This window comes from Castor canadensis, chromosome 15 (assembly GCF_047511655.1).
Source record: "Castor canadensis chromosome 15, mCasCan1.hap1v2, whole genome shotgun sequence".
Classification (NCBI taxonomy): Eukaryota; Metazoa; Chordata; class Mammalia; order Rodentia; family Castoridae; genus Castor; species Castor canadensis.
This window is the reverse complement of record NC_133400.1, coordinates 34,278,372-34,299,818: the sequence shown is the minus strand read 5'-3', so window position 1 is coordinate 34,299,818 and position 21,447 is coordinate 34,278,372. Positions and strand designations below refer to the sequence as shown.

Sequence of the window (21,447 nt, the reverse complement as noted above, 5' to 3'; positions counted from 1 at the left end):
CTGCAGCATGACAAGCTGAAAAATACAGCATGCATGTGGTGAGCTAAGAAAATGGATCTGCAGAGGGTAGGTGGGGCCATTTCTTGAGGGACCTAGATGCACATGGTCAAGAATTTGGCTTTGATCTTAGAATAGTGGCAAGCCACTGGAGTGTTCTAAGTAGGGGAGATGAGACCCCATTTATACTCAACAAAGATCTTCTTTGCTCTCAGGTAGAGATGGGGATGGAATGCACAAGTTGGGGATGGGGGAAGTGGATATGAGGGGGCTGCCTAAGAGCCCTTGCAGGTGGGAGGCAGTGGGCCAGCCTTGAGGTGGGTGGTGGAGGTGGTGAAAATTTCCGGAGACAGATTCCCAAGGGCTTACAGGTGGGGTGCATGAGACAGCCAAGGGAAAGGAAGAATCCTGGATGACTTCCAGATTTCTGAATCTACCTGGGGACTGGGGATGATGGGTAGGAAATGAGCTTAGAAGAGGGAAGGACTTGTGTCTTGGCTTGTTAAGTCTGAGACATCTATATGAAGTAAAGTGGAGACATAAAGTTATGACATGCATCTGGAGCCCATGGAAGTCACCACTAGAGAGAATGATGTGGGCATCCTCACATCAAAATGGTGGTGGTGGTGGTGAGGTCTTTGGACCTGTATGACAGAACCCAGGAATAGATTATGAAGAAAAAAGAATTTACAAGGGCCGGTAAGGACAGCATCAAGATCTTGGCATGTCATTACTGTCAGAGTTTAGAGTAGGAGAAATTTCATAACGTTCAAAAGTTCAGCAGACACTGCTGAAGGAACTTCTGGGCTTGTGTAGGTGATAGTGAAATAGAATTCTTCATCTTAGGTTCTCTGTCAGGGAAGTTACCTAAGAGGTAGTATGTGCTCATTGTGGCTTATCCAGGAGCAGACAGATCCCAGATTTGTGGTAAAGAATGCATAATTCATATGTACAGAACAACAAGGTATTAAAGCCAGAGAATTTTCAAATAGCCTTGGGTTTTAATTATGTTAGTCATCATCATCTGAAAGAAAAAAAATGTCAATTTGAGTGTTTCCATCACCCCACTCTAGCAACCTCCATAGTCCTGAAATAGGGTGCTGAAATGAATACACCTCACAGAAATGTGAGTGCTGGACTCATATCTCAAGTGGGCTGGGTTGAGACCAGAACGTCATTCAGGTATTGTACCAGTACCTCTTCAAGCCTCTCTCCCTGCTCAGTGATTGGCATAGCCCATGGGGGAAGCACACAGAATTGGGCACCACCTTGGCTATGTCCTTGCATGAGGGAGCGCACAGCCTTGGGCCCTGGGTAGGCGTTACAGGTGAACAGCCAGGTCATATGGACAGGGGACTGACCTGCACCATTTCCCCTTGGAGAGTTACAAAGAGACTACAGCTTTGTAGACTGGAAATCCAAGATCTTTGACTTGTGCTTCCCTGAGATATCTTTCTGTTTTATTCTAAATTTAATTCCAACTTATCTTTACTTTCTGGACAAGCGACCGATCCAGTCCTCTAAGCCTCAACTTTTCCCCTATCACTCATCCTGAAAAATCCTTCCTTTCAGGAGCACTGCATCCTTTTTAAAAATAATATTTGGAACTTCTTTCTTGACATCTGTTCCAGGGCCCCTTATACCTTGCTTCTCACCTGCCCCTCTCCCACCTCCAGGAAACAAGGGACCCCTTTAGAACCCACTCTGCAGCAGTCTCCCTGCCTCTGCCCTTGACCTACAGAGTAAGACGATTAGAACACAAGTCAGATCAGCCACTGTTTTGATCTAAACCCTTCAGGAATTCCTGTATCGTACAGAAAAACTCAAGGTCTCATGATGGCTTGGACCACCCTGCGTCCTCTCTGGCCTTACCCTTGCCGCCCACAATTCTGTTCTCTGTGCTCCAGCCATACTGGCTTCTTTGCTGCCCCTTGATCATGCCACGCTCTTTGCTGCTTCTGGACCTCCACACTTGCGCAATTCGTCTTATGGAGATGCTCTTTCCCTCCATAAGAGGGACAAAGACAAAGATGAGGTTTGGGTCCTCGTTTCCTTCAGGTCTTTTTTTGTTCATTGAGGGAGCCCTTCCCTGAACAGCCTGCCTATCTTCAAGCATTCTTTTCTTCTCTACCCTGCTTAATAGTGTCTTCTTGGTGTGTGCTGCCTGATGTACTTCTGTTTTTCCCTTCTTGTTAGAGTTTGGGTCTTGAATGTCCTCTCACCCTGCTAAAGGCCCATGCGTTATAGGCAGTTGGGAGGTGGTGGAACCTTTAAGAGTTGAGGCCTAGTGGGAGGTCTTCTGGTTATTGGGGGCGTGTCCTAGAAGGGGCTATTGAGATTCTGGCTCCTCCTACCTCTCTTATTTGATTCTGGGCTGAAATGAGGTGAGCAATGTCTTTGTCATGTGCTCCTTACCATAACACACTGTGGCACCACAGACCCAAAACAACAGGGCCAGGTGAATGTAGGCTGAAACCTCTGAAACTGAGTCAAAATAAAACTTCCCATCCTATAAGTTGACTTTCTCAGGTATTTTGTCCCAGCAAAAGTCAGCTGATTAAAATACTTGCTGTGCTCATGGCATTGGCCTCAGTTTAGAAAGATGTCTAGCACAGAGTGGGCACTCTGACTATTTGGTAATTTAAGTAAGGAATGCACTCTACATAAAGGTGCAGAAAGTCAAAGCTGGAGCAGATTATAAGAACAAATCACCTTCCCCAACCCTGGCAGTGCCTCCTTCCCAGGGAGGAAGCTTGTGCTGGACAGGGGACCATTCTCAAGGTATCACCTTCCTCAAATAGGATCACAGATGTAGCACAAAGGCCTCCATGATGAGCATTCAGCCCTGTTCCTCACTGCTTGTTTTTACACACACACACAAGTCATTCATCTCTGACAAGAGTAAATGGCTCAAACAGGAGACCAAGTGTTTATAGTTTGGCTGGATTAGTTTAAAGATGATTAAGGCAATCCCTTTAATCTCATCAAAAAGACGTATTAGGTGATCAGTGTAAAAGCCCCAGATAGATTGTCTGGGTATACCTGGGGCTCCTCTTCCCTGAGAGAAAAGGGCATCTCTGGGATGGAGAGCTCTCAATTCCTCATCTATTAACTGAAGCACTACACTGGGATTCTCTGTAGAAAGCACAGGTATCCTACCCTTGCCTGTGGGGACACCTGATCCAGGTAGTCCCTTGGCTCAGAGCTCCTTCCAAATGTCCATGTTCACTGGATTGGTGGGGAAATGACTAGAACCATAAGAGGCTGGATGAACAACTGGAAGTTACCATTTATGGCAGTGGAGAAGGCAGAAGGATTGCAGTGTGGGTGGGGAATGTCAGGGTGCCCACGTAGAGTAGGCAGTAAGATAGGAAATAAACGTGGAATTTGGTGAGGCTGGAAGGAGGAGGCCACCTATGATAGCCAGTAGGAAGCATAGAGCAGGGTCTATTCCATAACCTCAGCCAGCACTGCTGCAAAGGTTTCTTTCAGTTTTGACTATGTGTGACTCTATGTCATGGGCTCTGGAAGAGAGCTCCTTTTAATTCAGTGGCTTTTTGCTAGTTTCCTGCTGTACACAATATGATAACTATGCAACACAGCTTACTTTACTACCTGGCTAAAACCCTTCAATGGAGCTCCTCTGTTCTAGGGATGGGGACCAGCCTTGCCCCAGTGCAGTGTCACACTCTGTGCTCTGCCTTTTCCAGTCCCTTCAATATGTCATGCACTTTCCTTTTCCTTTGTCTGGAGTGCTCTGCCTCACCCTATCTCATCTTAAAGGTGCCTTCCTTAAATAGGCCTTCCCTGGGTACCCCACCACCCTTCATGTGTGCTCAAAGCTATTCTCCTGCCCTTACCATAACTGTAAATAAGGTGATTGTGTAACCTTATGAGAGGCAAGGCTGGCACCTTTCTCATCCTCTGCTAGTTACCTGCTCAGTACCTTAACCACTAGTTTGCCTGAACTCGGGTCAAGGCTGGGTGGAATAGACTGAGGGAGGGTGGAGGTGACCAGTGAGGACTGGAGCCACCTGCAAAGACCTCTGGAGGAGGTTGGACTTTGGCTGAGCGCCACACAAAGTGAGGATTTGGAAGGTAGAGAGAATGGGCACTTCAGCTGGAGAAGCCATTTGAACAGAGGTGGTGAAAGAACCTGACTTGCAACCAGGAGACTCAGGGTCTCAGTCCACCTCCTGGATGACAGGGGCAGTTATTTTCCTCCTTTGGGCCTTCATCTCCTTTCTGTAAAGTGAGAGCCTGGTAGATGAGAGACTGCAAATAATAAATAGCACTATGACACTCTGCTCCCACCTCAACCCCTGGCAGGCATCTCTCTTGCCTGTGAACTTGAACATACAGTTTCAGGATTGGGCCAACACAGTTCTGGGCAGCTATTACCAACCTCTAGGAGAAGGGAGATGGTAATTGAGATAAAGCCTGTTTGTCAGGCTTGGCTTAGCTGATGATCTCTTGGATGAAGTCAGGCCCTGACTCTGATTCAATGAGCATGTGACAGGAGGGCTGAGGGAGGTATCTGGCCATTGCTGGTGGTGGGAAGAAAGCCCTCCTGAAGCAGAGCCCTCAGTGGCACCAGATGCCATGAAAGGACATGAAGTTGCTCCAGTCCAAAGATGGCAAATCAAATGTCTTCAGGAACAAGTAGTTAATGCTAAAGGGAGAAGTAGTCCATGGGGGAGAATAGGGAATGGTGAGGGGTGTGGTAAACTGGAGAGAGTGAGAGTGCTTGCTTTGTCTAAAGGATTAAAAAACTCTCTCCCAGTCCTTTTCCTCTTCTCCTTCCTCCTCCTTACTGTGTGGGTCAAGCAAAACAGTCTTAAGGCTGAAATTCTCTCCCACACAGCCAGCCTGTGACGTCTGAGTCCCACCAGCTTTATTGAGAACGTAGATGTAAGGCCACACTGGAAGTCACTGTTGATCCCCCTCACTTTGCTTCCTCCCAGGGTGAGCTACTGAGGTCTGGGAACAGGGTAAGGATGGACTAAGGAAAAGAAGTGGATGGAGGCTTGGGTTTTCCAAACATGTCCCTTCATTTCATTGTGGGTGATGATGGCGAGAGAGAGGAGAGGAGTGGCCTGCTCAGAACTACTTTTAGTACCATCCGTTTCAAGTCCCCAGATCTCTAGAAGCATGTCACTTTCCATTGGGGAAATTTGTGCCATGATTACACACACACACACACACACACACACACACACACACACATATACCCCTTGTTTCTCAGTATTAATCATCTTCCTCCATAATTAGTACGTAAAATGTCAAAGGAGAAGGAATTAATTAACAGGAGTATCCAGTGCAGGAAGGCATGCTGCAGGCTCTGGGACTTGTTATAAAAAGCATTTCCTTAAATATTTTGAGTACTTTTGGGACTCAGAAGCCTCCCTCCTAATCGAAAGATTCTTAACTACACCGAAGTCCTGGCTGGTGGCCAGAGGTGCAGGGCTGAGCAAGACACCATGCAGAATTCCCTTTTTCACCACCCTTAGGAAGCCTCCCTTCAAACTGGGATAGGTGGCCATAGGGGTGCAGAGACAGCAGGGGTCCCAAAGCCGCATCTGAGGGGCAGGCAGAGGTTTAACCTTTACTGAGCTCCCACTGAGCGTCAGGAACGTTATTACAGCATTTCACAACGTTCCCATAAGACAGGTGGTCCTATTGTCTCCATTTTACAGGTAAGAAAACTGAGGCTCGGTGCGGATGTGAGTTCTCCTTGTCACGCGACAACTAACTAAGAAAGCAAAAGATTCAATCTGAGATGTGATTCTAAATCTTTGCTCTTTCATGGAATCCTGGAAAACTATTCCTAGCTCCCGGCTGGACTGCTTCCCACCCCAGTTTTGACAGCAAAAGCAAGAGCCAAAACCAGAACCTGGGAGGTGGAGCTGGGAGCACAGCGCCCCGCCCCGGCTTCGGTATCAGCCAATGGTGACGCCTTTCGTCCAGTCAGCCAGGGCTTGCTGTCCCCCGTCCGTTCCCCCCACCCCCCCAGCTCTTCTCCGCCCCTCCCCTCCGCTTTCCCTTTGGCTCCACCGAGCTTGACAGAGCGGAAAGTCCCTCAGCCGGCGTCACGTTGGCAGCCATTGGAGGAAGGTCTGTCATAGGAAGAGCCAATCAAGAGGCCAGTGGGAACTCAACTCTGGCTACGATTGGTCAGTGCGGCGGTTGTCCCGTCCGCCCCCGCACCCTCCCTCCGCCCTTCGGGTAGTTAGGAGGCGGGGCAAGTGGGGGCGGGCCCAGGTAGCAGGTTCGGTTGCGCCGGGGCCGCGCGTCTAAGGTAAATACTAGGGCGGTGGGTGTGGGGCTCCGGGGCCGAGCCGGGACGCGGGCTAGGGAGGCAGGGCAAGGGGCGTCGCCTCGCAGCCCGACGTGACTAAGTGTGTTGCTGACGAGCGGCGGGCGTCCAGGTGCCCCCAGGCTTCCCAGGCCTTGGGGATCCTCTGGCCGCCGCGGAGACCATCGGGCCTCGGCACCTGCCCGTTAGTTGTCCCGGCTCGCCGGACCTCTGCCGGGCCCGCGGGGTACTGAGCTCGCTGACGTCAGCTCGGGCTTCCCCACCCCCAGAGCCTTCCGGGAAGGGTCCTGAGTCGTGGGAGCTGGGTCGCCGCTGCCGGGACCCCTGGAAAGAGGGGGCTCGGGGTGGGAGTGGCGCAGAACTCAGTCTCCCTCTTTGGCCCCCTTTTGCAGATGGGGAAACTGAGGCACGGGCCGCTGGCTGGCTCTCGAGGGCTCCAGTTGGCACCGAGGGCCAGTATCTTATGTCCGTGCTTTGGGGCGTATGCCTGGGCCGTTTTGGGGGCGTTTGTGGCTCCCTTCCAGGGAGAGCAGTCGGGGTTCTGGTCGCCTTAATGGCGCGTTCTGCTTTTTCTTTCAGTTTCCTCCTTCCAGGGTGAGGATGGTTTCGCACGACAACTCGGAGCTCCGTAGGTGAAAGGTGTGCCCTTTCGAGCCAGGTATTCGTCCTTCCTTTCTGGTTTTCGTTTTATTTTCCTTAACAGCCCCGGGGGAAACCGTGTTCTTGATGGAAGGTGATGTTGTTGAGTGTGGAGCTCAGCTGGTCAGCTGCCCGGTTATTCACGTAGGAATAATGCCATCCCTTGGCATTTGCATGTTTTAGGGTGGTTGTCATCTTCCAGCCACCAAGCCTGTGGTCTTGCAGTCTCCCAACCCCCGTCATCCCTGCCACCCTCCTGTCCCTAATTTTCCCTGGAAAGTTGTCTCCTTAGCTCAGCTAAGGAGCATTCTTACCTTGCTTTTGAATGGTGGCTGATTAGGGATCTTAGTAAGATTGCTCATTTTGCAATCATTGGCTCCCAGAGAAAATCCAAGCCTCAAGAGGGCGTGCATTCAAACACCGGTTTCCTGCACACCCCCTTGTCCCTAAGTAGGTTGAATAGCCCTAAGAATTTAGCCTCCTTCCCCACTGGGTGGTGGGTGGATGTGCTCTAGAACAGTTTTAGGAGAAAACGAGTTGCTGGAAATTTTTGTTGAAGTTCAAGTGTTCTGAATGCTTATAATACCCACAACATTCTCTAATGTTCTGCTGCTGAATTTCAAGACATGCTTGCAAAGAAGCCTCGTTTGGGTGGTAACTTTTGTGAGATGCTGATAAAGCAGGGCACTTGTTATATAAAACATCAGACATTAAGCAGCAATGATTTCTGTGGTCTGGCAGGACTAAACTGTGGGTTTTATTTGATATAAGGAAGTCTTTAATATGAGAAGGGAGTAATTGTCTTATTCATCAAACTACGTATTAGTGTTTTGTTCCTGATTTTCACAGTATGATCTTAGATTTGTCAGGGGATTTATATTGTTTATGCACAATTTATAAACATCATACATGGTATGAGAGTCTAGGAAGCTAGTTTCAAATGAACCTCAAAACAACTTGATTTCATCATTGTGAAGTTTTCCTTATTTCTACGTGTGTATGTAACAAGTAGTGTAAAACTTGATCATGAACTGATTTGTCTAGAGGATTTAATCATTAAATGCTCCCAACTCTTCAGTCTTTTTTTTTTTTTTGGTAACCTGAAAGATGCTGTTAATCACTTAAACAGTATAAGGCAATGGCATTTTGGCTTTTGTTTATCACTGCTGGCTTAATGAAGTTTCTGGTCTGGGCCCTGGAGGTACAAAGAATGATTTGGGAATTTCACAGTTTAGGAATGGAGTGGGTTGGTTTAACTGTAGTGATACAGCAATGTTCCTTTTAATTCTGACACAAACATGCAGATGCTTGAGTCAGAATTTTTAAATTTCTAACTATCTAAGTCCCAATTGTTTTAGGGACTGTGTTCTTGTGTTATAAGTTAATTTGTAAGGAAAATTAAAACCAACTATCTTTTTCCTGATCCTGAATCTCTACATTTCTATTTAGCTCTTTAGGAGTATAACAACTTGTTCTTTTAGTGGGAGATGTTCTTTCTTAAGAATGATAATCATTCTAGCTATTTAGAAGCATTAGGAAAAGGACTCACATGTGTTTTTTCTTGGGTGTTCATGTCGTCCTTCCTACCTGTTTGCCATTTGTGGTCAGGGACAGAATTTTAGTATTGTAATTTTTATTTTGATTTATGGAGCTTCCTATGGGTTTTAGACCAATATGATATCCAGGAGATGCCAAAAGTTCTTGGATTACATCTCTTTGTGAGATTCTTATGAATGGTGCAACCTGGTAACTTAAGCATCAAAATGACATTGTATCTTCTAGATCAGCTAACTGTTGTCAGTTTTATGTAGCTAATGATCATTTGTATTATGTGTGTGACACTTATTTCTTAATCATCTCCTTTCTATTTTAATGATAGGGAACTGGTCAATATTTATATTCTTTAACCCTTATTTTGGTTGAATGGTTTTATTTTAATACAACCATCAACAAACTCAGATTACCGGGTATGATTTCAAATCTCTGTGACAGTGAATTGTTTGCTTATCTTCAGTGTCTTCCAAAGAGAGGTCTTCTGTTCATCAGGGTTTTAGGGTGAACAGTTGTAGTACTAGTATATTCCAACTCTGGTGATCTTCATTCAGTACTTACAGTAATTATCAGGATATTCATGATAACTCAATTAACCAGCCTTCAGTAAAATAGTATTTAGATGAGTCACTTGTGATGTACTTACCCTTAAAATGATTCCACCTGCAAAGTAATAAGGGTCCACAAATGGAAAATTTTCCCTTCACACTGATTTCCCACCCCTGTTTTGAATTTGGCCACGTTTCTTTTTCCTTGTGTTTCACTGCTCTCATGACCTGTACTTACTGGCAGAAGCTTGGTAAAATGGAATGACTTGTAGACAGTCATCATGGCTCCTGTAGTTTTTCAGTATCTAACATTGTCCCACCTTCCTGGAACTCACTTATAGTGTGATTTAAATATTTCCCTTTATATTCTTTCTCTTTTTTGTGGTACTGGGATTGAATGCAGTGCCTTTTGCATGCTATGCAATTACTCTACCTTTTGAACTATGCCCTCATCTGGCCTTCTCTCTAAAATTTTGTTTTGAGACAGCATCTCACTACCTTTTGCCTAGGCTGGACTTGAACTTGAGAATCCTCTTTTCTCTACCTTCTGAGTAGCTAGGATTACAGATGTAGGCCACTTTGCCCAGGCTCTTAATATTTTGTCTTGAGTCAGTTTTTACTGCTTAGTGTTTTTTTTTTTTTTTTGTCTTTTTTTTGTTGTTGTTTTTGCTTTTTTTTTCTATTTTTTCCTTTTTTTTTTTTTTTTCGGTGCTGGGGACCGAACTCAGGGCCTTGCACTGAGAGAAAAGAGTGGAAGAGCCAGGCAAGCGCTCTTCCACTGAGCTAAATCCCCAACCCCCTGCTTAGTGTTCTTAATGCTTCAACTATTGTGCATATTGCAGTGAAAGAAGAATGTTGGCATTATATTTATTACTACAGTGGGAAGAAATAGTAGTAGCATATTTCTGTTGTGAATACTGGTATTTTGAGAATATTAATGATTATTAAATTTACCATTGTATACATCCCTACACTGAAGCCATGAAGTTCCCCATTCAACTTTCTCTGACAGTTGCAATGAAGAGACTTGATTTATGAATATGAATATGAGAGCTCCAAGCTTATTCTTAATGTAGTCTTTCTTCTTCTTTTATTATTTTTTTTGTTGGGTTCTAGTATTTGAACTCAGGGCTTCATGCTTGCAAAGCAGGTGCTTTACTGTTTGAGCCACTCCTTCAGTCCTAAATGTATTCTTTCTAAATGAGGAAAGGCCACATGGTTTTTATTTTTGGATATTGCTTTTTAAATATTTTATGACCTTTGCTTTGGCTGTTCTAGTTCTCTAATGTGACCCGTCCTATTATTGAATCTAAGCTCATTCCACGGGTGCTATTGCAAATTAGCGGAAACTTACTGCTCTGTGTAAGTCACTTTAAAAATTGCTTGAAAACTATTGCACTGCCTTCAACCTTTTTATAAGCCAAGTAGTTATATCAGGTTTTACTGTGTATTATCTCCCTTAAAAGAGTTTCAAAAAGCAATCTTATAATCAAATTCATTTAAGATATAGTATCCTGATACATTATATATAGTAATTTTGTTTTGCCAATATTTTATTAGCACCAGTAGTTTTTACTTTAGATTGTGACATGAATTGTTGAGCTAGAGAACCAATAGAGTAGGAGTTTGTGGCATGTAATTACTAAATTTCAAGGAAGTCAATTTTAACATTTTAAGAAAGCCATTTTAGTAATTTTTAAAGAGAATTTCTTTTGAAAATAGAATTGTTACCCTTAAAAAAATTCCCCCCCCCAAATTTAAATATATTTTAAAGGGAACTAAAACAGCTCACTGTCATTGCTTTTTGACAACTTCTACTTCTGGAAGCAATATTGTAATAATGCCTATCTACTTTACTTCTCAAGACTCTTCCAAAGTTTATGTCTTCCTTTTTGTTATTGTGGTTTTGCTTTTTTAAACACATAAGCATATCTTATCATCTAGCTTCTTAGAACTGATTAAAAGTAGTAAATTGGAAAGCAATAAGGCTGCAAAAGGAGTCAAATGCAACCACAGAAAATGGCTGATTGCAAGAAAGAATATAGACTGTAGATCTATAGAAAGTCAGCAGGAGAGCCAGAGGGGTGTTATAAGGTCCTTTAACAAAGAAACAAACAGCCTTCCATTACTATGAGAGTCACACAGAGTAATTGATATTCCTAATGATGATGCAGTGACCAAGAAAACAAAACAATTTCTTTGTTGAAACAATGCTGACATTTTAAAGGTATTTTAGTCAAAACCTCCAGATACTTCCCTTAGGTACTTTGAAGGTGCAGAGTCAAATTAAAGGGCTGGGTAGCTGCTTGAGTACTCCTTTGATGGGGTTTTGTTTAAGTGGTGCCGGGATTGAGGTGTCCGCAGGTATCTTATGTAAGTGACACATATAAATTGATTCCAATCCTGCTGAAGTAGACAGTGCCCTCAAGTGGAATTAAAGCAAGCACATTACAGAAAAAGAAAAAAAAGAAAGAGAAGCACTTCAGGCTACCTTTGCCTTTGTCCTCACTAACTGTTGCACATGTACTTCAGTAATGTTGGTTTGAAAGCACACCAGGCTCAGCCTATCTTGGGGTAACTTGTGCTTCTCATTTTAGCTTGTAGAGGGACAGACTTGTAAAAACTTTACCATGCTAGAATACCTCATCACCTTAACAATACTTTCTAAAAGAAATTTGCCAGATTCTTTCATTATTAAGTTAAGTGATTAAACTTCAAGTTTGGTTCTTTAGTTGTAGATGTGTTTATTTTTCATTGCAAGGATAAAATGGGTAAATATGATAGTGCTATCAATTGCTGCCATTAACCACAAGAATGGAAATAGATATCTTCATCTCAAAGAAGGATGAAATAAGAACTATATTTAGAAGTAAATAAATGTCCATATTCCCGTGACAGATTACATAGGAGCTATTAATTTCAGCAAAACAATTGCTGAAAATAATGAAGTTCTAAATTTTTGCATGAATGAAACTGTATAGTTTTCAACCATTAGTTAAAATAGGCTACTTAGTTTTGAAGGATTACTTTTGTAAAAATGAAAGTTTGAAACTGACAAAGAGTTTTTTGTATATTCCTTCCTTGAATAGTTCAAATTGTGGTAAAAACGCATTATATTTCATTTAAATCTGTTGATTTAATGTCACTATACTGCAATTATAGTTCTTTGTTACATAGTTCAAGTTTTGATGGTACAAATTGATTTATTTCAAACACCTTTAATATAATCAGATTATAATACCGGGTATTCATGATTATGAGAAATTAAATGATAGCTATGATTAATATGGCTAACATTTGTCTAAGAACAAAATGTACAAGATTAAGAAGAATGAAATTGAGTCAGAAATAAAATGTTCCATTATCAAAATAGAGCATGCAGATAAATGACTTGTGGTTAACATTTCATAGTGTGATATTATATTTTTATTGATAAAAGATGTTCACTAAATGGTGTAACTTTAATTTAAACTATGTGTTCAGAAATCATTGCCTTTTTATTTATAAGATTATATATGTTTTATTCAAACTTACTAGCTTATCTATTAAGCTACTCAGAATCCATTTTTCAAGTTTTAAAAAATGTCAGACTGTATATGATGGTAACTTTTAAAATTTTTCTAAAGTCTGATTTTATAAATTTCAGAGCCTTGGAAAAAATTATTATTGTGTTATTTTTGAAGGCACTTTACCATTGGATTTCTTTAAACATGCATAGTTATAGTAGATATAAGTTATATCTGTCTTTTTAGCCCTTTTAGATATTTTTGGAAATACTTCATTTGTGTGTGTGTGTGTGTGTGTGTGTATATTTAGTAGTCAAATGATATTTTAAAAAGTCTTTAACCTTAATTTAAGTTCGTGAAGAATGAAGTCTAAAGTTTGTTTTTGCTTGTTCACAGGCATTTTGATTTGCTGTCTTTTTACAGCATGGACACCAAATTGCTAAAAACATGCTTTGGGACTGCCAGTGAGTTTATCTTTTATGATTTTACAACAAATTTACTAGTGGCTCCCTTTTTTGAGTTAATGTTCTGAAGTTACTGTCACAATGAGTTCAGGCATATGGAGCCAAGAAAAAGTTACTTCACCCTATTGGGAAGAGCGGATTTTTTATTTGCTTCTTCAAGAATGCAGTATCACAGACAAACAGACACAAAAGCTCCTTAAAGTACCCAAGGGGAGTATAGGACAGTATATCCAAGACCGCTCTGTGGGACATTCAAGGATTCCTTCTGCAAAAGGCAAGAAAAATCAGATTGGATTAAAAATCCTAGAGCAACCTCATGCAGTTCTCTTTGTTGATGAAAAGGATGTTGTAGAAATAAATGAAAAATTCACAGAGTTACTGTTGGCAATTACCAACTGTGAAGAGAGGCTCATTCTGTTTAAAAACAGAAGCCGACTAACTAAAGGCCTCCAGGTAGATGTGGGCTGCCCTGTAAAAGTACAGTTGAGATCCGGGGAAGAGAAATTTCCAGGAGTTGTGCGCTTCAGAGGACCTTTACTAGCAGAGAGGACAGTGTCAGGAATATTCTTTGGAGTAGAATTGCTGGTAAGTTCAATAAACCATTTTAGTGTTTTTGTGTGTATGTGTATTTGTACAAATGTATTTATATCATATATGTAATCTTTCCCCTTCAAACACAAAATAGGCTTTCCCAGAAGTCTTCTGTAATTTTTAATATTCATGAACCACAGGATTTTTTTTGTTGTAACTGTTCTGGTGGTATTGGAATTGGAATCTAGGGCCTGACATATGCAAAGCAGGCACTCTTCCACTGACCTACCTCTGAACCCAGGATTTACTTTTTAATGATGAATTGAGATGATGTAAAGATGATGCTTGAAAACTTTAAAACTGCCTATTACATTAGGAACATAGATAGTTATCATGGATTTTCAGGTTTTAGAAATTTTAACATTGCCTCTATTAAAAGTTAGCTTTACCAATTATGATTAACCATTTCAGAAATTGTTATAGTGTGACTTCATGTATAGTTTTCTCATTTCTTCTTAATGTATGCTGTTAAGTAATGAGTTTATATATAAGATTTTTAATAAGTTGCAGCAATTTAGCCTTGCTTATAATTATCTCTGACTATATATGTGAAAATCATCTTGGAACTTACTATACTGAATCAGAGCCAAGAACTCTGTAAATGTTTCCAAACTGAATATAAATTCTCAAAAGTTTAAATGTCAATTACATTTTGATATTCTGGTGAATAGAATTTCATGCCTTATTTTTTCTTGATTTAATTTTTCAAGCAGTGAAACAATTGAGGATTTGGTGAACAGTTATGTCAGTTTCTATCTAGGTTGCCAGGTTACTTAACCTATCTACTTAACTTCTCTAATTCTACTTCTTCCTCTGACTTGTGTGTTTTTGTAATACACTGATACGGGATTTAGCACAATGGTCATTAAATGGAGCTAATGTTGTTAATTTAAGGTAAAATTTTTTTTGACAAAATAATGTTAGACTCACATTGGAGATTTCAGCCTAACTCTTGTAAGAGAATTATGACTTGAAATTATCAGGTAATTTTATTTCAGCTTCTTCCTTATGTTTTAAACATCTTATATCTAACAGCAACTGCTAGTCATTATATTTCTTATTATAAGGAGTTATTTAGAACTTTTCCAAAGTAATTACCCTGAAACCCCTGTATGGATCCTTTTTCCTGTGTGTAATCTTTCTATATTTAGCTTAGTTTTTTAAATCTCTCTTTTAGGAAGAAGGTCGTGGTCAAGGTTTCACTGATGGGGTATATCAAGGGAAACAGCTTTTTCAGTGTGATGAAGATTGTGGAGTGTTTGTTGCGCTGGACAAGCTAGAAATTATAGAAGATGATGACAATGGGCTGGAAAGTGATTATGCAGGTCCAGTGGACACAATGCAGGTTGAACTTCCTCCTTTGGAAATCAACTCCAGAGTTTCTTTGAAGGTTGGAGAAACTATAGAATCTGGAACAGTGATATTCTGTGATGTTTTGCCAGGAAAAGAAAGCTTGGGATATTTTGTTGGTGTGGACATGGTAAGAAAATTTTGGATTGTATTATCATTTGAATATATGTATTAGTTTTATGACCAATTTAGGTACAAATTTATACTTTAAATATTTAAAGTAGACTAATTTGGTGTACTTTAAAGAACATGTTCTAGTTTATCTTTGGTAAAAGAACCTTGAAATAGGACAGGAGTCTATATATAAAATTACTTTTTTTCCAGTATGAATAATCAAATTAATCTTTAAATTTTTCATATTACAGCTGACAAGTAGACAAAAAGCAACAAAACAATAAGAATAAAATCAAGTTAAAAAACCCCACCAAATACACTACATTATGTGATGCCTTATTTTTATTTTGAAAGGTTCTTTTTATAATATATGCTTGTCCTCTAGTATATTTTGTAAAATTTTATTGACTAGTCTGATTCTAGTGAGGTTTTTAATGTATATATTTATGCACATGTATATGTATTTATATATTAAATTTTATATATATTAATATATTTAAATTTTTAATTTTAAATATTTTAATATAATTTTAAAATTTAAAATATATTAAAATTTTATAAATAAATCATTTACAGAAAGTGCCTGAGTAGAGGAAAGTTTGAGGAATAGACAATTCCCATAGGATATCTTTCTTTAAAAATGTTTTTCTTATTGTGGTAAAATACATGTAATGTAAAATTTACCATTTTACCCATTTTTAAGGGTACAGTTCAGTGTCACTAAGTGTATTCTCATTCTCCTGTCATCACTCTCTTATCTCCAGAACTTTTTCATCATTCCAAACTGAAACTCTGTATTTATTAAATAAATTCTGTTCACCTTCCTCACCCACTGTTAACTACTACTCTACATAATGCCTGTGAATTTGCCTGTGCTAGGTACCTTAAAGAAGTGGAATCATATGGTATTCACCCTTTTGTGTCACTCATTTTTAATGTTACCTTATAACCGTACTTGTTAATAATGAATACTTCCCATTGTGGCATACTGAATTCCATTTGTGGCATTAAGAGCATGAGAGAAAAAAGATGAGAATATTTTTATTATATATTGAAAATATGGGCAAAAATTTATTAGATATAAAGAAGGAGATTTATATAGAATTATTAAATAGGATGTTTTAGGAGAGGATGTGAGTAATAGACTTGTACTTGCTGTGAGGAAGGTTTTAGTAATAATTTTAATCTATTCAGGTATAATCTGAATATTTTGGTATAGTGTGAATGTTGTAACATTTCTGTCATCTTGTGTTTGGAAATTGTATTTGATAGTACTTAGGTGCTAAATAAGTGTTTGTTGAACTCACATGTAAAGTTAGAGCCAGAGTAGAACATGTGGATCCCTCAGTATAGCCAATAATCAAGAACTTTTAAAAACTTATTAAAATCTTTAATATTAATTCAATATTTTAGAGGAGAAATTGTGGACTGGGTGGGGGAAAGATTGGAGAAAGAGGGCCACTAGTCACTGGGGTTAGTCTCCCCTTGCTTCAGGTCCTTTGGCCCAAACTCCAAACTTGGCAAGAGCTGTTCAGGTCTTCCCTTCCTTAGATGGTAGTCAAGGGATCCTCCTGTTTAGCCCTGGCAGCATAGCTAAATGTTTGCCTGAAGCTCTTCTCCCTGCTCTGTCCGTGCACCATTTGGCTTGTGTAGGCATGCAGTGTAAACACTCCTTGTAGGCTCCTTAAGAGGAAATTTCTGCCTAGTACACCTTTCTTCATACCTTGTTTCCAGGGACATTTCAGTATATACACATTGGCGCTTAGGGAAATTTTCCAGTTGGCCCATCTATTAGTTTTATCCACGAACAGCTTTGTACACTTGGTGCTACATTGAAATATAAATTATTTAAATAGGAAAATCACCACTTTTGAAGGAAATTCTTGTGTACCCATAAATGACAAAAGAGCACCTTGAAAAATAGACTTTCTGTGGTCCAGAAAGGAATACCATAGTTCAAATTAAATAGGTCCTCAGCGAATATAAAGATGTGATCAGCTTTGAGGGGCAGGTTTCTGGGTAAAATAATGTATTACTAGCAAATTTTCCTATGGAAACAATGTCTTTTTAAATCTCAGATAAGTGTTATTCCATTGACTAGTATTTATTTATTCAGTATTTATTGTTCAGTAAAGTATGAAAAACAGATTTGATTCCTTGTTTATCTGTGGGTTTGCTGTAACTTGATTATTCTTGGTTCTTATTTTTCAAAAAACAAAACAAAAATCCCAAAGCCTTATTACTTTGGTAATTATTTCTAATATGTTTTCATTTTTTAAGGTAAAATAGTTAAAATTTACCAATGTAAAATATTTTGGAGGGTCTTTTTGTGGAAAATACAGACTTTAATATTTATATTTTATCAAGGAGAGTTTTAAAGTTTATTTTATTATGTAATTTTTAGGATAACCCTATTGGCAACTGGGATGGAAGATTTGATGGAGTACAGCTTTGTAGTTTTGCAAGTGTTGAGAGTACAGTTCTCTTGCATATCAATGATATCATCCCAGGTATGTTTTCTATATTTGTAAGGCAGAGTTTCTAACATATATTTTGTTAGGAGACTGTAAATATACAATTCAAGGTACATTTTCTGAATTTGGCTTTTATATTGTAGCGTTGTTATAAAATAGAATATCCTTTCTTACCCCCAAATGAAAGCAATAAAGATTTTCATTTCCAGAAGTATGTAAGTATGGGATAACATTTATACATTATCTTTCACTTTTCCCTCTGCTAGCCATTGTAATGGAGAAAAAAGCCCTTTCCAATAATTATAAGTTAAATATGATAAACTGTTACCTGATGGAGTAAGAGCTTGTTTTAAACTAGAAACCTTTAATCAGAAATTGGTCATCTCATCTAATCTAATCCACTGTGGACAGAATTCTTGTTGAATGACTTCTGAGATCCTTTCTAGTTTTGAAAGTGTTTCATTGATCATGCCTTATGACTGTAGTAAGAAACAGATTATTCAATTTCACTTTTTTTGTGGTACTGTGGATAGAACTCAGAGCCTTGCACATGTTAATCAAACACTTTACTACTAAGCTACACTCCAGGCAAAAAATTCCTGAGAACCTTTTATTTTGTAACAAGTAGCACTCAGTGACTGCTATGAGGTAATGGACTGATTCCTAGTGATGGCAACATCAATAGTATCATCCGCTGCTGTTAGTAGAATTCCTAGTGATAGGCTAGTACAGTAAAGGTAACAGAGGTAATCAAAGATGATGTTGATACTGAGCATTCTGCAGCTATAACTAAAATGCCCCCAAACCTGCAAATATACCAGGCCCTGAATTAGATGATTTGTACTTTTTTATATTCTTTTTGTTTGTTTTTGGCAGTAGTGGGGATTGAACTCAGGGCCTTGCACATGCTAGGTAAAGGCTCTTACCACGTGAACCATGCCAGTCCTTTTGCTTTTAGTTTATTTTTTGGATAGGGTCTTGCATTTTTGCCCAGACAGGCCTCTGACTACCATCCTCCCTCCCAAATAGCTGTTATTACAGGAATGTCCCACCATGCCAAGCCTATTTTATACATTCTTTACAAGCTTATAAGGTAGGTCTTAATGGTCCCCATTTCGCTGATAAAAAACTGAAGCTCAAATAGGGCTAAGATTGCCCAAAGTCAAAATAAGAGATTGAACCAGAATTCAAATCTAGACCTGTCTAATTTTTTAAGTTGTGTTCTTTTTTATTACCGCCCTTCCTCAACCCCCAAATCCTATGTGTATTCAGATGATATAAAACTCTGCATAGAAAACCATATTTCTCAGTTTCACATACTAGGGAATTTTGTTTCCATGGAGATGTATTTTGCCTCTAATTCTATAAAAGATGAATTTTCACTGTAGCAAGGATCACAGCTGAGCAGGCAAACTAAATTGTTTCTTCTAGTGTTTCCCATTGTTGTTACTTTTGACACAGAGCACTATTGGGTTTCCTGTAGGTCATTTCAGGTGCCCAGGTTCTTGTCTTGTAAAAATGAAAGATGAATTTAGGGGTCTGTCTAGACTGCACTGTGTACCCTTCTTGCTCCCCTGTTGATGTGGCAAGTCATAAATGTTTGTTTTACAGAAGTAGGAAATGCTTTTCATACCGCTTCTTTTTAGTTTTAGAGCAAGAGCACATTAATTTAGTTGGAGCTATGGAATTCAAATGATAGCTTTATTTCAATTTTGCTTTGAAAAATTCTGACCTACTTTGCTTTCTTAATTTCTTTAAAATCAATTTTTAATTTCTTGCAGATTGCATACCTAGCTACTTCTTTGCTTCCCTTTGGAAGCAAATGGTTTATATTCGAGGGAAAGCATATATGTGCTTCATGTTTTATCTAGTGATGACATTTAATTTACTTTTTCATGCATGTAGAGATGAAACAATTTATGGTTTTATAAATTAGAATTCTTCTTGATATTACAATGAGTGCTTATTGCTTAAAAAACAGTATTATAAAATATAAAAGGCTATTCATTCAGACATTTTTAAGCTCCTACATAGGCTTCTTTTAGATGTTGGGGATACAGTAGGAAGCAGATAAAAATTCTTCTAGTGAGTGGAGACAGACAATAAATAAGTAAAATGTGTGGTCACTTAGATGGTGATGAGGGGAAGGGAGTGCAGGGCTGGAAGGGGTGGGTTTTTCTATTTCAGAAATGGTAGTCCCAGTGGACCTCTCTAATAAGACATTGAGCTCATGACATGAAGGAAATTGGGTACTGAGCACACAGATTCCAAGCCAGGGTCCAAGGATGCAGTCAGCTTGAGCAATATCAAGAGTTCCTTGTGATTGCAGCAGACTGTGGGGGAGAGCTGGCACAGATAGGGCCAACTGGGATATTGGATGTATTCTTGGTTTTTACTCGTCGGGAGATGGAACCATAGGTGAGTTTTGAGCAAAGACAGCTTACCCTACTTTCCACTTTTAAATGATGCTATGACTACGTGCGAAGAGTGGACTATAAAGACAGTAGAAGCCAGGGGCCCCAGAAGGAGACTGGTACAACTATCAGTATTGCATTCTGCTTATTTTTCTGTTGAGTTGTTTATTGATTTAGAATTCCTTATTTTTTAAATTTTCATGAAATATTTTTAACATTTTATTTTGAAATTTCAAACATACAGAAAAGTTTAAAGAATTTTATATTGAACATTGTACCTCCTACCTACATCCTACAGTTAACATTTTACTATACTTTATGAGTATCCATGCACTAATCCACTTTATTTTTAATGCATTTCAGAGTAAGTTACAGACAGCAAAGCATTTCCTTCTAAGTAGTTTAGCACTCTAGATTAGCTAGAGTTAAGCATTTAAGATTTTTTTCATTTGAGATAAAAGTCATATGTGTAATATACATTGAATCATTTGAGTTTTGGCTAATGTCAAAACCCCCATCAAATTATAAAAATAATTTTAATGTCAAATAAACTCACATATATCAAATAAAAAGAAAAATGCAGTAAGATATTTTGTTTCCATTTTTTATTCCATATATTCCAGTTGCCCCCCACTTATTCTTTACTTCCCACTGGTAACTAGTTTTATTAGTTTTTAAATATATTTCCAAAGTTTCTTTATGCAACATAAACATACATTCTTTTTTCCATTCGTTTCTATAATACAAAAAGCATACTAAATACACTATTCTGCCTCTTGCTTTATTCTCTTAACTTTATGTCTTGGAGCTCTTTGTATATCTGAATAGAGAGGTTGTTCTTGTTTTTTTTCCGTTGTATGGAAGATAATTCCATAATTTAATCACTTTCTTATTGATTGATAGTTGGATTGTTTCTAACTTTTTACTGTTCTAAACAACGCTGTAGTAGTAGTCTTTTGCATACATATTTCCAATATGTACTAGAATATTAATTCCCAGAAATAGGGTTATTTCTTAAGGAGTACATGCATTTGTAGTGTTGTGATACTGCTAATCACAACCAGTAATGAATATAACAATTGATATTTATACCAGTAGAATAGAAAGGTAACTTCTTACAGCTTAATCCAATAAGTGAAAAATATATTCCAATATAGTTTTAGGTTACATTTTTCTGATAAGTGATGTTGACACCTTTTCATGTGACTAAGGGCAATTTCTGGTTCTCTTTTTGTCCATTCAGATCTGTTGTTAATTTAATTTGATACTGGTTTTTTTTCTTTATGTGTTAGGATGTACAACTCTTCTGTGATATGAGGTGTGAATGTTCTGTTCCTTTACCCCATTTGTCATTTGTCTTTTTTTTTCCTTCACTATTTGTTTATCTGGCTAACCTCATTAATTTTTATTGTGTAAAATATTTATCATTTAATGATTTTAAGTATACAATTCAGTGGCATTAAGTATACTTAATGTGCAACCA

The 21,447-nt window shown here is 39.0% G+C and overlaps 1 protein-coding gene across 9 annotated transcripts in view; it reads left to right on the top strand.

Annotated features, from left to right (window-relative positions):
* Nucleotides 1–6,199: 6,199 nt before the first annotated feature.
* Cyld (CYLD lysine 63 deubiquitinase) overlaps nucleotides 6,200–21,447 on the top strand; it is a 56,067-nt gene continuing 40,819 nt past the window's right edge. For 2 of the 9 annotated variants that reach the window (XM_074056009.1, XM_074056008.1), the window contains exons 1-5: nucleotides 6,320–6,539; nucleotides 6,893–6,971; nucleotides 12,954–13,606; nucleotides 14,790–15,092; nucleotides 17,481–17,586. In XM_074056009.1, coding sequence (XP_073912110.1) covers nucleotides 13,103–13,606; nucleotides 14,790–15,092; nucleotides 17,481–17,586 — 913 coding nt within the window. In that variant the 5' untranslated portion in view covers nucleotides 6,320–6,539; nucleotides 6,893–6,971; nucleotides 12,954–13,102. Of the gene's footprint in view, nucleotides 6,296–6,319; nucleotides 6,540–6,892; nucleotides 6,972–12,953; nucleotides 13,607–14,789; nucleotides 15,093–17,480; nucleotides 17,587–21,447 lie in introns of those variants that run through there. The other 7 variants (XM_020184157.2, XM_020184156.2, XM_074056010.1 and 4 more) reach the window with 7 other exon arrangements.